This window comes from Malaya genurostris, chromosome 3, assembly GCF_030247185.1.
Source record: "Malaya genurostris strain Urasoe2022 chromosome 3, Malgen_1.1, whole genome shotgun sequence".
Classification (NCBI taxonomy): Eukaryota; Metazoa; Arthropoda; class Insecta; order Diptera; family Culicidae; genus Malaya; species Malaya genurostris.
Window position 1 is genome coordinate 168,260,610 of NC_080572.1, and position 17,493 is coordinate 168,278,102.

The window sequence follows — 17,493 nt, forward strand, 5'->3', positions numbered from 1 at the left end:
GCCTACAAAGAAGTTTAAATATTTTCAGTGATTATCTGTCAAAATGGAAAATTAAACCAAATGCAGCAAAAACGCAATTAATTATCTTTCCTCACAAGCCAAGAGCTTCGTTTCTTAAACCAAACAATAATCACATTCTCAAATTGAATGGCTTGGAATTGACATGGTCTGATCAAGCTAAATACTTAGGTTTAACGTATGACAAAAAACTCACTTTCAAGGATCACATTGAAGGAATCCAGGCAAAGTGTAATAAATATATTAAATGTTTATATCCTCTTATAAACAGAAATTCTAAGCTCTGTCTAAAAAACAAATTGTTAATTTATAAACAAATTTTCAGACCAGCCATGCTTTATGCGGTACCAATTTGGTCAAGCTGTTGTTCCACCAGGAAGAAAACGCTTCAAAGGATTCAGAATAAAATTCTGAAAATGATTTTGAAGCGTCCTCCCTGGTTTAGTACAAATGAGTTACACAGACTCACAAATATAGAACCATTAGATGTAATGTCACATAATATTATAAGCAAATTCCGACAAAAATCGATGCAATCTTCAATTGAATCGATTCGCTCTCTGTATTAGTTAGTAAGTTAGTATATAAGTTCCTTTTCCCCATTACACAATACAAGTAGGTTTAGAATTTTCCCTACACAAAAATCTCAGAATTGCGGAAGCAAATGATGTCTTCATGGTAATAACCAAATCATATATATAATAGGGCTGAAAAGTCACCACTTGTGGCTGAACACCCAATTTAAATCTTAATAATTTAATTTTAACTTATATTCCAATAAATAGTTATTAAAAAAAAAAAAAAACAATAGTAGCTATCTTTCTTTGTGTGGATACGATACGCACTACTGCTGAACAATACCATATGATCGATAGTGGCCGATCATTGTATTATAGTTGAACATCGCTTGTGTAATATGTATTATATTAAGAACTAGGCTAAGCTTGTAAATAAAGTTACCTCAATTTAACCTGAAGTGAAGTACTCTGCTTTATTTTGTACTATTCACTTCAACAAGGTTATGGGCCCAGGATTATAAGGTTCGAAGGTTATTCGGTTTCTTACATCTTGACAACCAAAATCGAAAGTTATTCGATTATTATTACTATACCACTATTATTTGATCATTTCTAGTAAGTGGTTAACCTACGGGACAGTACAATCGAATAGATCGATTGAAGCAAACGGACAGTTTGTTTACTGTGCAAACGGACAGTTTGCATAATCCAGCGCGGAGGCTACACTGCTGACAAGGATAACCTGCTTCGTCAACCATGACTGACAACGGCAGCGAAGGAGGAGAAGGTGAATCGCGAAGAACTGGTGCCTACGAGAGGGGAACTCTCGAGCGCACTATACCATTCCATGCTGTATTCTCCTCGCAGAGGCATTTAAACGTCTTTGATGGTGACGAAGCCAATTTCACAGCCTGGAAATGGTGTGTAGAGCATCATCTGGTAAAGATGAAGGTCTCTCACACACTTCTTCGTACACCGGAGGAGGAAGATTACGCGAAGGAAGTCCCTGGGGAAACTGCAATCGAAGCCGAACAACAAAAATTCAAGCTAAAGCACAGAATAGATGAAGACGTCGACGCCATCGATGCCATTGTAATGATGGTAGACAACACTGTGCTGAACAAACTGATCGGACTGCCATACGCGAAGGAGGCGATGGACACACTAGTGAGTACGTACCAAAAATCCGGTACATCCGCGATGGTGAACATGCGGGATCGTTTGTATTCCATCAAACAGCGAAATTTTGGCAGCTTGTCAAAAATATTTGATGAATACGATCTCATCATTCGTGAACTAGAACGCATGGGATCGACACTAACAGTGGCAGAAAAGGTTCATGCATTGCTGATTGCCATACCGGAAAGGTATAGGCATGTGAAAGGTGCTCTGATGGTATTATCTAATGAGGAGTTATGTGCGAAGCCGATATTGGAAATTAAACGGATGTTCTATGATGCTGCTGCTAGGGAAGCTGAAAAGAAAGAGCCTAAAAATGTAGCATTAGCTAGCAGAAAAAAGGGCGTTAGATGTTTCGGGTGTAACGAAACCGGTCACTATAAGAACAAGTGTCCGTTAATGAAGAAGTTCATTGCTGCAGAGAAAGAGAAATCAAAGATACCGCAGAAGAAAAGAGTACACGCTATGATGGCTGGTTATTCGAAAAACAAGAAGGTGAGATTTGTGGTTGATTCCGGCGCTTCTGATCATATGGTGAATGATGAATCCTTGCTGGAGGATGTGGAAACATTAAATGTATCCGTTTCCACCGCAAAGTCTGACCAAACTCTTCGGGCTACGAAGAAAGGAAACATGAAACTCTGTTCAGTTATTGGTAAAAATTAAGCAAATTATTTAAAATTGTACAACGTTCTTTTCGTTCCAAACTTGGAAGAAAACTTATTTTCGGTTAGAAAAGCAAGTCGTTGTGGAAAAAGGGTTACTTTTATAGATAAAGAGGTCATCTTTGAATCGGACAGAAACGAAGATCGACGAACAAAGAACCTTCGGACAGAAACTGGTAGTATCCGGTTAGGATGAATATAGGTATTTCCTGGTCAATACCACGTTGATTGTAGGAAAAACAATCGGTCGTATTATTAACTTCGGTTAGAAGGGGTAGGAAGCACCAGTACTTCGGTCAGAAGGGGGATTCGGTAACTTTGGAAAGAAAGTGAAATCGGATTAAATTGTTAGAGAAACAATCAGTCTTCTAATTTGCTTCGGTTAGAAGTGGGATCCGGTAGTTTGGAATTAAAACCGGTAGTTTCGGATAGAAACAGAATCTAATATACAAAATTTCTGATTGAAACGGGATCGTCAAGTAACGAAGTTTTTAGTATAAAGAGCGCTCGACAGGTTGTCGCAACAAGTTTGGAATCCGGTGAGGATAAGTCCAGAGTTTTACTGGCAATAAATAGATTGTTGGATAAGCAATCGGCGATAATAATATTACTTCGGTTAGAAGTGGGAACAGGAGGAATCGCGAAGAAGCGCTAGAAACAAAAGAAAACCTGAAAGTTTTTCAGAGTACATTGCTAAATTGACATTAGCCTATGATGATGAAATTCCCCAAAACATTGAACATTTGAAAAAGCGGGATGATTGGATTGCATCAAAACAAGGCATGGACAGTGGTTTACTGTGCGCCAGAAGGTTTTAGAGCAATTCATTCAAAGTGGATGTTCTCAATTAATGAAGACGGCAGATATAAAGCACGATTAGACGCTAAAGGGTGTTCACAACGTCCAGGATTTGACTTCAGTGAAACATTTGCACCTGTTGCCAAATTGGAAAGTGTTCGTGTAATACTAGCACTCGCAAACGAACATAAAATGCATGTTCATCAGATGGATGTAAAAACAGTATTTCTCATTGGAGAATTGGAAGAGGAAATTTACATGAAAATACCTGCGAACAAAATCGGAAAAATTATTCCCGTCCGTCTACACAAAAGTATACATGGATTGAAGCAAACAAGCAGATCATGGAATAAACGTTTTGACGATGAAATTAAGCAACTTGGATTTATCGCACTAAAAAGTGACTGCTGCATCTATATGAAAAAAAAAATCAAAAGAAATATTTCTGATTTTATATGTAGATGACATACTGTTGATTTCCAAGGATATTGGAAAAATTGACTGGATGAAAATCGAGCTTGGAAGGATATTCCCAATGAAAGATTTAAAAGAAGTGAAACCGTTCCTTGGTATGGAAATAATTCGCGATATTGAAAAACGTTAGAAATTTCACAAGCAGAATGTGTGAAAAAGGTCCTGAAAAATTTTGGAATGATTGACTGTAAACCAGTGGGGACACCGCTGGATGCAAATGCAAAATGGTTAAATAATGGTGGCAAGCCAACTGAGCATCCTTACAGAGGATGTTTACAATATCTCTCTTTAACTTCAAGGCCGTATATTAAGGTACTTGCAAGGAACCATGCATACCAAAATAGTGTATACACATGGAAATGATCAATCACCGTTAGTAGGGTATGCTGACGCTGATTTTGCAAATGATACTGATGATAGATAATCTGTATCAGGTTTTGCTTTCGTGTTATATGGAAACTAGGTTTCGTGGTCAACGAAACGGCAAGCAACGATTAGCTTATCAACGACAGAAGCTGAATTAATTGCATTATGCTCAGCGGCAACAGAAGGAATGTGGTTAACAAAGCTTCTGAACGAATTGGGCATAGTGGTAACAATTGTCATCATGGACGACAGCATTCCTTGCATGCATATAGCAACGGAACCAAGGTCACATCAGAGAATGAAACATTTAGATATCAAATATCTTTTCATCAGGGAGCTGGTCAACGAAGGAAGAGTTCATCTTCAATACATCCCAAGCATCGATCAACCAGCCGATCCATTTACCAAGGGGTTACCAAAAAGTACGCACAGAGGGTTATTCAAAGTGCTGAATGTACAAATTGTGGGGAAGTGTTGAAATATACATTTCATCCGTGGTAGCGGTCAATTTGTCATTCTTGGCAATATGTGTTTGTGTGTCGCCATCGGCACAAACAAAATACGGTGAGAGGATATCTCGCCACAAGAAGTAACAAGTGACGCAGAAAGCAAGCGGGGAACGCAAGCTTTCTGCGCACAATAAACAACAAGACAATAGTAGCTATCTCTCTTTGTGTGGATACGATAAACACTACTGCTGAACAATACCATATGATCGATAGTGGCCGATCATTGTATTATAGTTAAACATCGCTTGTGTAATATGCATTATATTAAGAACTAGGCTAAGCTTGTAAATAAAGTTACCTCAATTTAACCTGAAGTGAAGTACTCTGCTTTATTTTGTTCTATTAACTTCAACAAATCCTAGGGACAATAATCCAAGTGGTTCATGGATCTGGAACAACTCTTACGAATTTTCATCTTCTCAGAACATACTCAAATGGGTCCTAGACAATTTTGCGTATCGGCGTAGTCAGTTTTTTGTGCTATTCATACCAATATCATATAAAATTGAAAGAATTTTAAGTGTACGAAGTAACAATGTTTTGTATAAATGATATAGCACTTCGTTTGCAGGTCTGGCAAGCTTTGGTTTCGATTATACCAGATCTCAGTTCACGGTTCCTGAACAACCGTCTAAAGTGATTTGAAACTCTTAACAATGGAACTCACTTCATTTTATCGAAGATGGCTTGACCGATTGTTACAAAATAAGACTCTAATGAATGATCTTATGATCCTACAAATTACTATTGAATTTTATCTTGATCCAATTTCCGCTTTGGGAATTACAGGTCGAAGTGTGTTCAAATTGTCAAAACCTTATTTGTAGCGAAAATGCGTATTTTGCCGTATATTTCCAAAGTTTGGTACAAAACTGTTTCAATTTGTAGGTTATGTTAGTTGCCGGTCAAACAAATCGAGTTCGGTTATATCGATTCCCAGTTCCCGTTGCTGAAAGTATCGGAAATAGTAATCAAAATCAAATTTTCACAAACTTAGACTAAAATGGTCTTATGGTCCAACTATTAAATTTTATTCGAATCTAACTTGGAATTAAAGGATAAGTTGTGAAAGTTTCAAACCATTAATAGAGTGGTAGGTAGGAAAAAAACTCTTCTAAATTTGCCTAAAAACTGTTTTATTTCGAAGGTTAGGTTAGTTACTGACCTAAAAACTTTCTTGCTTTTATTCAAGAGTTAATGAAAAAGAATTTTGTAGGATTCTACAGTATCATGAGAAAAGACACCAACACGCCATTAGGTGGATTAAAACCGGTTATTTTTACTACATTTTATCTCGAAACATTTTTGACAATTTAGTAAGCAGTCTAACTATCACAAAACTGTTATACGTTATTGAAAATGTCCAAAATAGTAGAATTTCAAATTGTCGTGTTTCCTATCCCAAACAAATTGACCGGATATGGGCTTTTCGCTTCTGTTTTAGAATCATCACGAACGAAAGTTTACTCAGCCTGAAAATATAATTGAGCAGAAAATATATAACACTATTAGTGCTGCTGTGATGTGATGTGAAATGAAGCCACCATCATTTGAAGGACCAGAGAATGTGGTTATATTTACAAGTTTCCTTCAAGTGATTTGAGCTGACTATCTACAGTCCCTTGCTTAGTCATCAACTCGTAATAATGAGAGAGTGATATGCTTTTACACTACCAATGAATGCAACAAATTGTAATACAATCATTTGGATATCTTTACAGGAACAGAATCAGTCTGAAAAGGATATTTAATTATGATTTGATAAAAGAAGGGTTACGGATATGGTTTGGTATGTTTTTATGTGCTAACACAACACTTCCTTTTTTGTTCGTGCTTTGCGAATTGATTGTAAAATTCTCGTCTGTTACGAATTTACTAGCCCAAACATGATTCTTTGTCCGTACAAAGCAATCACGATTGAAATTTTTAAATTTTATTGTATTTAAGTAACTGTTTCCAGGGTTCATTTTCGGTGTATGAATCTTTTAAGCTAAGGATCTGTTATGGAAAGTCAGCTAATCTGGTCTGGGAAAAAGAAACTGATTTGTACACGAGCTAATTTCTTCAATTTTGTTTTCACCAGAACGAATTTCAGTGATTGACGACCTGCCCAGCAGTAGTTCTCTGGGAAATCGAATTGAACATGTAAATCACTTCTCGCGAAAAGGTTTCCCATTGAGACACAGCGTACCTCTCACAATATTCCCTTCCGTTTTGCAGAGCCTTGATTGACGCGCCACATAGCAGCCACCGCCTGGCGACAAGGGCCAATTTCTGACTTGATTGTTATTGCTACTGCCGTCTTGATTATTTCTAGTGTAATGTGTTTTAATAATCCATTTCTGTTGTCAATTTACACCGCTGTATTTATAGACAGCTACCGCACAATTAAAATGCGATTCGTTTAGTACAATCTACGACCGGCCAGACACCCTAGTGCAGAGTCTGTGTTGTAATCGAGCTGTGATTCTTTGGTATTTGTTCATTTGGTGGCACATATTTGCAGTGCAATCCGATATACGCAAACAGTTTACTGTTCTATGCCCCGGGAAAACAGTACCAACCAGTGTTGGGAGATGCAGTGTGTTGGAAAACGCAAATTCAGTACACACACAGTTGAAGCGAGAAGGCGCCACACCATGGAGCGTTTTGGCGCCATCTTGAAAAATCCGCATATCAGCGGATATAATGACTAGCAGAAAAAAAACTCGATGTCTGACTGGAAAATGATTGACACACCATACCGCGTATAAAATATGTTAATTGATCACCGGTCTGGGTAGCAGGGAGGGAAACAGAGGAAAATTATAGACCACACTCACGTAACATTATTCAGGTCTAGCAAAATACTCTCATATATACTTAATCATGTCTAAGTTCTCTGCCTCGGGCGCAGTCCAATCGAGGGGCTTAGTATTTAGTTTAAATGTTTCAAGGAAAATCTAATTCTATTCGGCTTGCTTCGGTTGGCTTAGATTTTTATTTTTTTTTTCGTTTTGGCTAGACCTCTTTGCTTCATTCATAAATCCTGCTTAGTTGCTTTATGGTCTGTGGAGACTATTCGGACTGCCGCTAGCCAAATGCACTATATATTTTAATTTTCATTTTTGTCACTCCCAGCTTTTCTCAGGGAGCAGCTGCTGCCGAGAAAATACTTCCACCAGTAAATATATTTTATCTAGTAATAAATATTGCCTGGGAGGTTTCATTTTTCTCCATTTCGGACACGCATCCTTTAGTTCAAAACTGATAGAAACAATGCTTTGGAAAACTAGTAATTTGTGCTTCGAAACATAAAAACATTATCGCTTTATATATCCTTTTCGGACAAAGGAAGTGTATGGTATACAAAGAGCGGTGTGGTTTTGCCAGAAAGTCCTCGAAATGAATTTTCCACTACATGTTTATCCCCAACCCTACCCTGTAGATGAAAAAATGCAAAGAGTGTGCTCCGTTCTGACATCTAACAACAGTTTGTTCCTAATATTTCTTTGTCGCACAATATTAATAATAGAACAACGATGTGCAAGATTCAATATTACAGATTACATGAAACGGATACATTTGTCAGACGTTAACTTCCCAGGACAAACAAGGAAAGTAGGCTCATCATACTCGAAATTATGGATTAACTAGTAAAACGGTACCCCCATTCATCCACCATTGGTCGTCTCATATACGAAAACCATTAGTTAGAGTGAGATCTGTTGTCTCTGTTCGATGGATTGACTTCAAGAGTAAGATAAAATTAGGAGCATTCGCTTCGAGTTTCCGCGTCGTTATAACAGCAGTATTGAACAATTTTCGAGCTATTTTTCTGAGATATTGCTTCTTAGAGCCGAAGTAAAGGACTCGACTAATGAGTGTCCGGTGAGAGCATTTATCCGATTCTTGCATTTAGCCGTTATCAAAATTATAGTTCTTATTAGTTGGAAGTCAAACATATGCACTATGGTTAGGACGATTCTTTGTTTGCGGTTCCAAAAACACCGGTAGTGCACGTTTGCTCAGCGGTTCAAATTGAACTGCCGAGTTTAGCATTAAGCAGTTCAATTTGAACTGCTTTGCACTGAAAAGTCAAAGAGGAAAAGTAAGAATATTAAAAACGGTTATGTGCCCTAGCACGAGGTTTGGCTAACCCCTAAATGACCGGTAGTAGTGTTAAAAAACCTTCAAAATTACATCGATTACTCATGTAGTTGTTGATCAGAAAGGCTCCATTATGCCACTAGGTGGAATAAAACAGGTTTCTAATTGCTGAAAAACCAACTGTTGATTGGAGCTCCGGACACCCCTAGTGTTTTATACTATTCGACTCATTTCGACGACAAAGGAAAATGTCTGTGTGTATATGAGTGTGTGCACCTTTGAAAAATTTCTGTTCAATTTTCTCTGACATGGCTAAACCAATTTCAGCAAGCTTAAGCTCATTCGAAAGCTACGTTTGGATTATGAATCAAGTTTGAAGATCATATGGCTGAAAATACCGGTTTGGGAGATATAGGGTAACAGTGGTATTTTGGCCACTTCATATATTTTGGCCCACCTAACAAACTTTATCGATTTTAACGGATTTTATCGATCTTAAGTAACCCATGTTGGATCAATTTGAAGCTAATAACATTAAATTACCTATTGCGGATATTTTTACAAAGTGGGTGAAAATAAAATTAATCCTAAAGTGGGCCACCCTGTTACCCTAATCGTAAAAGTGATGAAACCTACGATTTTTGCCTTTCTCATATAGAAAGGTTATGCAATCACTGTGAAAACCGACTTTTGAACCGAGGCCTGGAGGGCCGAGTGTCATATACCATTCGACTCAGTTCGTCGAGTACGAAAAATGTCTGTGTATGTATGTGTGTGTATGTGCGTATGTGTGTATGTAACGTTTTTTTGCACTAACTTTTTTCGGAGATGGCTGAACCGATTTTCACAAACTTAGATTCAAATGAAATTAGATTGAGGTCCCATAAGAAATTCCTGAACATTATTTGAATCCTACTTCCGGTTTCGGAATTATGGTGTAAAATGTGCAAAAAATTGTGAAAATAAGTGCACCAACTTTTTTCGGAGATGGCTGAACCGACTTTCACAATCTTAAATTCAAATAAAAGCTTTTCAGGTCCCATACTAAATTCCTGAATTTCATTATGATCTGATTTCCGGTTCCGGAGTTATAGGGTAAAATGTGCAAAAAAAATAAAATATGTTTTCTAGCTTTTCTCATAGATGGCGTAACCGATTTTCACAAACTTAGGTTTAAATGAAAGGCCCTGTGATCTCATACAGAAATCTTAAATTTCATCCGAATCCGACTTCCGGATCCGGAAATATAGGGTAAAGTGTGTTAAAAATTTTATACCATCACTGAAAAGGGCGAAAAACCGTAAAAAAATATTTAAATCGACCTCAAATCTTCTCCAATTAATAGTTTTTATCAGTAGAAGGGCAAACAAACCGATTTGGGTTATTCTTTCAAGAATCGAAGAAAATTATTTTGAAGAATATCACAGTATTATGTATGATAGTATGATTGACATGAGAAAGGTATCATTACACCACGTGCCCTCACTGCCCCACTGTAGAAGCATTTCTGCATCCTACTGGTTTCTATGATTCGGTATTTTACAAAGAAAATTGCAATTTGTTTACAATGGCTTGTGATCGTAAGAGAAGCAAAAACGTGCTTAATCCACCTAGCAGTGAGATGATACCTTTTTTTTAATCAATTCGCATGTGTTTTTTGCATGAATATTCTTTGATGTTTTAGTTCTCATGACATTAGTTTAATGACCGTCGTTTTAAGACGCAGTTTGAGATTTCAGTCATTCCGACATTACCGTGTCATGTCGAAACTGCATATCGGATCGAATTAAAACGTGTTACAATCGATTGAACATTCCATGAGATGTCGAAGTAAGTTCCACTTTAGAGTTTATCTACGGTACTTCTAGAGCCAGTATTCAGGAATCAGCATAACCTAAAAGGATTCGTATAGCCATAAACTAATAGGACGAATGAATTACAATAGTTTTTTATCCAACTTTGAAGCTTTTTTGAGATAGTAATCGTCTATATCGGTTTGAATTTTGAAAACTCATCACCCTGTAATTCCAGAATTGGATAAAATTCATTAATTTTGTATGGGGCCATAAATCCTTTAATTTGAATTTTTGTTTTTGAAATTCGATTCGCGCTTTTTTAAAAAAACGATTGAGCTTTGAGATACGATTCGAAAATCAGTGTAGTCAGTTAAATTCACCTGAGAAGCTGTATAGTTTACATTTGATTCCATATGTTTGAAGATCAGTTTAGACATCTTTGAGATTTCGTAGCCCGAATTAAATTTTTTAATGCCTTCCGAATCGAAAACTGAATATCGCTAAAACTGAAATAATTTTGTTTGGTTATCTATCTATCCAAACCTAACTATCCTATCTAACTATCTAACTAACTATCTAACTATCCAAACCTGCAAACCCAATAAACCTGATTATTTTATATGAAATAGACATTTTTATACCAAATTTATACCACCCTGTATCTCCTGAACCGGAAGTCGGGTCTGACTAAAAAGAAAGATTTTTCATAGGATTTTAAGACCTTTCATTTGAGTTACAAATGAACAATGAGTTCAGCCAACAAGGAGTTACAATTTTGTTTCGCATATCATCCTGTAGTTCCGGAACCAGAATTCGGACCCAAACATAATTCAGGAACCTTGTTTGGAAGCATACGACTTTTCATATGAATCTGTGTTTGTAGAACACGGTTAAGTCATTTCCGAGAAAATTGAGTGAAGTTATTTGTCACACAAGCAGTTGCTGATCTCGACGAACTGATTCGAATGGTATATGGGTGTTATGTTCTTCCAACATTTATTGATGTAAGTAGTTTAAATCAATATAATTATGGAATTGCTTCAACTCTTCAATGTCTTGAAATAGGATGCTGTACACAGTCTTTTTGGTACTTAGAAACAATTGTATGTCAGTATAAAAAATCGTGTTCCACGTTGCTTCCAAGCATTGCTTTGTCATACAGTGCTCAAAATTTCTACTGATGGAATAGGGGGAAAAGTCACTTACACAAAAATATCGATATTTCCGTTAAAAGTTAACGGATTTTAACAATCTATGGCTTGTTGGATAGCTATTATCGTACGGAATCTAAGTATAGAAAAATATTCTGTTTTCAAGGTCAAGTGTGACAAATACTGTCAAAAAACTAAAAATTTTGAAAAAAACTTGAAAAAAAACTAATAAAACGTATAATTCAAAAAGTATGCATCCGATTTCAAAACCATTCAATAGCGTTCTGGGTGACAGGTAGACCTTTCATTTGCGACTAGTTTGATCAAAGTTCATCCATCTCTGAGATCTCGACCTCTTAGTTGACAACACACATACAGACACACACACACACACGGACATTTGTTCAGTTCGTCGAGCTGAATCGATTGGTATATGACATTCGGCCCTCCGGGCCTCGGAAAACATTTCTAAAGTTTGAGCGAATTCTATACCTATTTTTTATATATTTAAAAAAAGGTAAAAAGAAATACACACACGGAGAATAGATTGAAAGAACGATAACGAACAAAACAATCAAACAGAAAAAAAACTAATAAAAAATAATTGAATGTTGACGACTGCTCCTTACCCATAAATATAAGGTTTCATATATTTTGAAGCTCCGAGAAGTGTAAAATTATGGTACAATTTTTATTATGCCATCTCTGCTATCGACTTTTGAGTAAACAGATTTCCAGATAGTATTTACGCGTAATTCATAATCTGTACCCCGAACGTGCTGCTAAATTATTTTAAAGAAATTAATTCGCATTCTAAACCACAAGCTTTTTGTATATATGAGCTATAGTTGAAATATCGTGTTCTGTATAAAAGCACGAATAGCGCAACGAAAATATTTCCATATACATACAGCACTTTAATAGATTTCTTCTTGTACCATACTAAACTTGCCAATGGACTAAGGAGCCGAAAAAAACTTGCAGCACAAAACTATGAACTCTCAACCATCTATCGTCGTATATAGTATCCTACCATGTGATCCTACTTGTGCAAGTGCTCACGCTGTAAAACGAGAGAATTTCCTGAAAAACTGTTCTTGGCGGACGTTCAAAAATCAAGTCAGAAGGTTTACATTATTATCAACTTGTGTGTACGAGTTATAAAGCTTTCCGTTCATTGTCGTGTTTCATCGACAATGACAGATGTTTTTCATTGCTGTTTTTTTCTATGTGTGTGTCTTTTTAATCTTTGAGGATACGTTAGCCAATGCGATGCAATAAATATTACAGTGATATATGGGAATCTTCGGACGTGGAGCTGTAGCCGGTATATGACATCAGATATTCGAAGCGTAGAAAGTTCACAACGGGACATTTCCGTTTACTAATCCGAGGATGTGGAAATTTCGACAACAGTGCTTGTCTGCATCTGCCCTGGAAATCATGTAACGGATTATTTTTGGAGAGCAATTTAGCTGATTGAATGTTTTTAGCGATAAATCAGTATAAAAGGAAACTTTTCGAATCCAAGACCAATGCGGCTAAGTCGTGTAATTGGAGATTTATCTGTTCATAGATAGTTGAATGAATCAAAAATGAACTAGAGTAAACATGGGTTCCGGTATTATTTTCAAATCGACTCTCAAAAATCAATGCATAGAGATTCAAAGTGCTTCTGGTCGGATGATTTGTGCTATTTCCGTCTTTCCCTGCTACATAACTGAAAAATTTAATCAAGAGCAAAATAGAACACACGCTTTAACACCTAATTTGCATGCATTCGGAAGAACGTTTGCCAGTCAAACGTGCGTGTACTTAATTCCAGTCACGATTGCGAGCTGTTCGAAGATAAATCAAAACTCTATCTCTATTACTAAAATCAATCACGTCCCATTTAGTTACTCTCATCAGCTTTGAATATTGAGTACAATGTCATTTTAAGTTGAATGATCAGAATAATTTAAATTCTACCTCATTCAGACGCAATTTGGAACAATGCTTGAAGAAATTCAATGCTTTAGACTTGAAGAACAGTAAGAGATAAATTGACATACAATTTCATAAGTTTAATGTCTCTCCACATTACGGTCAAACTTTACTGTAAAATAGAATTGCCTTCGCAGCAACCGCTTTGAGACAGAAAAAAAAGTTATTAGGTTTAAGTATGCTCCTAGTGACAGCCTCGCAGTGTGGCCTTGCCATTCGGATAGGGGAAGACAAGTATGTTGCATGGTCAGTTTAGAGCGTGCACTGATAAGAACTTGCTACCAGGAATATATGCACTTGTATCCCGTTACATGATTACCGGGTGCTGTATGACGAAAAATCACGACCACAACTGAGCTTATCGCGGTCTCAATGGGCAGGGTTTATGAATGGGAAAACTTTGATGAATGAATTCCGCAATTAATAAGCACTAATTACGTTGTTTGGTAAACTAATTGAATGTTTGTTTTTTTTTCACATGCTTTATTTTCAGAACGGATTTGTGGAGTGTGAGCAAGAAAGTTGTCCAGCAGTGGATGATTGCTATTTCTACAACAAAAAGACGCCAGGAAGATGCTGCGATAGATGTATAGGTGAGTTGACATACTGTTATCACTTGATTGTTCACTTATTAATACTAGTGCCTGGGGAGCTTGTAACGAACTCGAAGGTTATCTTCAGAAGTCGTGATAATGCTGGTACAGACTCTACGGCACCGCATGCTGTTTCTACACAAATTGTATTATTTTTATTGAATTCTTCAGAAACTAATTTAAAACGAAGTTTTTGGAAATTTTCAAATGAATAAACAATGCAGCCAGGTTTTAATAAAGCACTCTAGTAGATCATTACGAAGCAATTGCATTTGAATTCGAAGGTCAATTGTATTTGTTTGTAAATTTTAGTTTGGCTTAAATTTTCCGACAGTCTTTGACCAAAAAGGATAATTTGCATAATCAGTTCCTTCTAGTTAGTATTATTAAGCAGGGCCTGAGCATGATTTCTTTGGAAATATTCAAAAACATGTATCGATAACGGTTAGATCTATTAGCTTGGTGTCCTAGGCAATGTTCAAGGTAATTACTGGGGCTATGCGGAAAATGTATACATTGTATGTATAGACAAAATTGATGTGTTTATATTTTATATCGAAAATAAAACTTGAAAACCAAGTATTACAAAATATGTCGATTTTCATCTGGATCCAATTCCTCTGAAATTACAGGATGTTATGTGAAAAACAATAAGATTTACAATTAATTGAAATTCAAATGAAAATTTTTAACTTTCACTCCAAAAGTCTCCAAAAGTCGGATCCAAATGAAATTCGGATTCAAGTATTCGGAATTTTATTTGGATCCGACTTTCGGATTTTACCTACACATCATTTTTTTTCTGCAATTTTCTACTTTCTTCATGTAGCCCCTAAACCTATCTAGAATTTTCATTTAAGCAATATATTGACGATTTTTTCTTGAGGATGTTTTTTTTTTTGATTAACTTATTCAGAAAATCCTTCTGTTCTGTATGTCCTAGATTACAATTAACTCTTATCAGAACATGTAATAGATAATATATACCTAATAAATGTTCATCTGAGGTCGTTCAAGTTTTTATGTGTTGGATTTGATTTCTGGGTCACTAATGCTGGTGCACACACGAATTTGAATCCATCACCGGTACCATGATTGAAAAATCATGACCATCATGAAACATTACTTCTTATGAGACCATGTCTATTACTGATGATTTTGAGAGCAAATCCCATAAACATTTTCATGATTTACATCATGTTGCTCATCATATCATTAATCTATATATATATATATATATATATATATATATATATATATATATATAATGGATGTAAGTTTGTATGTTTGTAACGCGATAACTTCGGAACTACTGAACGAATTGCCACCAAACTTAGCTCAGGTACTTCTTGTATTTCAGAGATGGTTTAGGCAGTATATTTATATGGGAGGGAGCGTAGCAAGTGTCATAAACAAGGGGGGGGGTCATGGAAAAATTCATATAACTTGACAAAAATCGATACGTTTTGAAGACCGTAGAATCATTTTGCATACCTTAGATATGACTATATGGGGGGTGGATGTAGCAAGTGCCTTTGAATAGGGGTTTTGTTTAACCATGTTTAAAACGGCATAATTCCGAAACTACTGAACGGATTGCCACCAAACTTGGCACAGATATTTCTTGCTCTTCTGATATGGTCATAAGGATATTTTAATGGGGAAGGGAGCGTAGTAAGTGTTTTTAACAGGAGGTGCCTTCAAAAAGGGGGATGTAACGGCATAACTCCGAAACCACTGAACGGATTGCTATCACACTTGGCATAGCTACTTTTTATCTTCAGAGATAGTTGTAAGTGTATTTTTATGTTGGAGGGATCGTAGCAAGTATCCTTAACAGGGGCCATGAAATTTTTTTTAATTTGACGAGAATCGATACTTTTTGAAGACCATAGATACTTTTAGCACAACTTAAATATAATTATAAGGGTATTCGTGTGGGGTGGATGTACTACGTCCTTCTAAAATGGGATGTAATGTTTGTAATGGCACAACTCCGGAATTACTGAACGGATTGCTATCAAATTTGGAACAGATACTTCTTGCTCTTCAGAGATGATCATTAGGACATTTTCAGGGGGGAAATGTGTAGCAAGTGTCCTTAACAAGGGGGAGAGGGTCAATGACAAATTTACAAAATTTAAAAAGAATTGACATTTAGACTAGAATGAGAGGTTTTTGAAAATAAATTTTCATCCCCCATTTTTTGTAAAACAAGAGAGTGGCAAGAATTTTAAGGTCGTAGCAGATAGTATTGTTGTTGTTAATTCGAGTGCAACACACTTTTCTTTAAATAATTTCAAAGGATCTGGATCCTTTTTGCCGGGAAATTCAAAAAACTAAAGAAAAATAATCTTTATCTGTCTATGAACGCGAGTGTATTTAAGTCTGAGCATAACAACGAAACAACTAAACGATTCGCCACCAAGTTTGGCACATGTACCAAAGGCGGGAATCGATATTTTTCGAAAAGCACAGATACTTTCTACACTACTAAAGGTAATCGTGGAGGAAATTTGTAGTAAATTCACTGACAAAAAGGAAGTTAAATCTAAATAGATTAGAAGGTTATTTTGAGGGTGAGAGAGTGTAGCAAGTGTCCCGAACATGGAAAGTGTAAGGAAAAATTGATCGGCGTTTACGAGTACAGCATATTTCTAGCAACTAAGTGAGACTCACAAAAATATACAAAAGAAAGGGGGAATAAGTATTCTCAACATTAACCTGAATTGACGATATCATACAATCAATGTGCATTTGTTATGTAAATTGAGAAAACTGTCGACTGGTGGTGGAAATAAGTTTACAACAACATTTGTATTAACTGAATCGCTATTCTATATGCTTTCCTTTCCTATGAACGACCAAAATGGTTAAAACCTGGGTAAAAAAAAATTATATAAAAATGTTATTTTATAGTACGAATGTAGTTATGATGTTAAACAACCTTTCGTTATAAAATAATCATTATCAGAGGGAAAATTTTGAACAATTCATGATGTCATATAATTTTTATAAAGAGGAGGGAGTAGCAAGTGATTATATCCATGGAAGCCAAAGGTATTGTAGATCGATTGTGACGAAAATTGTGATACATATGAAACTCTGAGGTTACTAAGAAAGTATTTATAGAGAGAAAGGTGTTTTATATGTTTCTAACAAAAGAGATCAGATATAAAACTGATACAATTTGTCGAGAATACCATGAAAATTATGATTATTATGAGATCTGAGATGGGACACTGATCATTCGCAATCTGAACACGAACGGAGTAGTGTTCAATCGGGTTTCCGTCTAAGTTATGTTTCACTACAGTCAGAGTATTTCACTAAGCAGGACAATTTCGAGAT

The 17,493-nt window shown here is 36.1% G+C and overlaps 1 protein-coding gene across 1 annotated transcript in view; it reads left to right on the top strand.

The window, feature by feature from the left end:
* Positions 1-17,493, top strand: part of LOC131439327 (BMP-binding endothelial regulator protein) — a 154,069-nt gene that overhangs the window by 93,807 nt on the left and 42,769 nt on the right. The window contains exon 5 of the mRNA XM_058610220.1: positions 14,043-14,142. Coding sequence (XP_058466203.1) covers positions 14,043-14,142 — 100 coding nt within the window. The remainder of the gene's footprint in view (positions 1-14,042; positions 14,143-17,493) is intronic.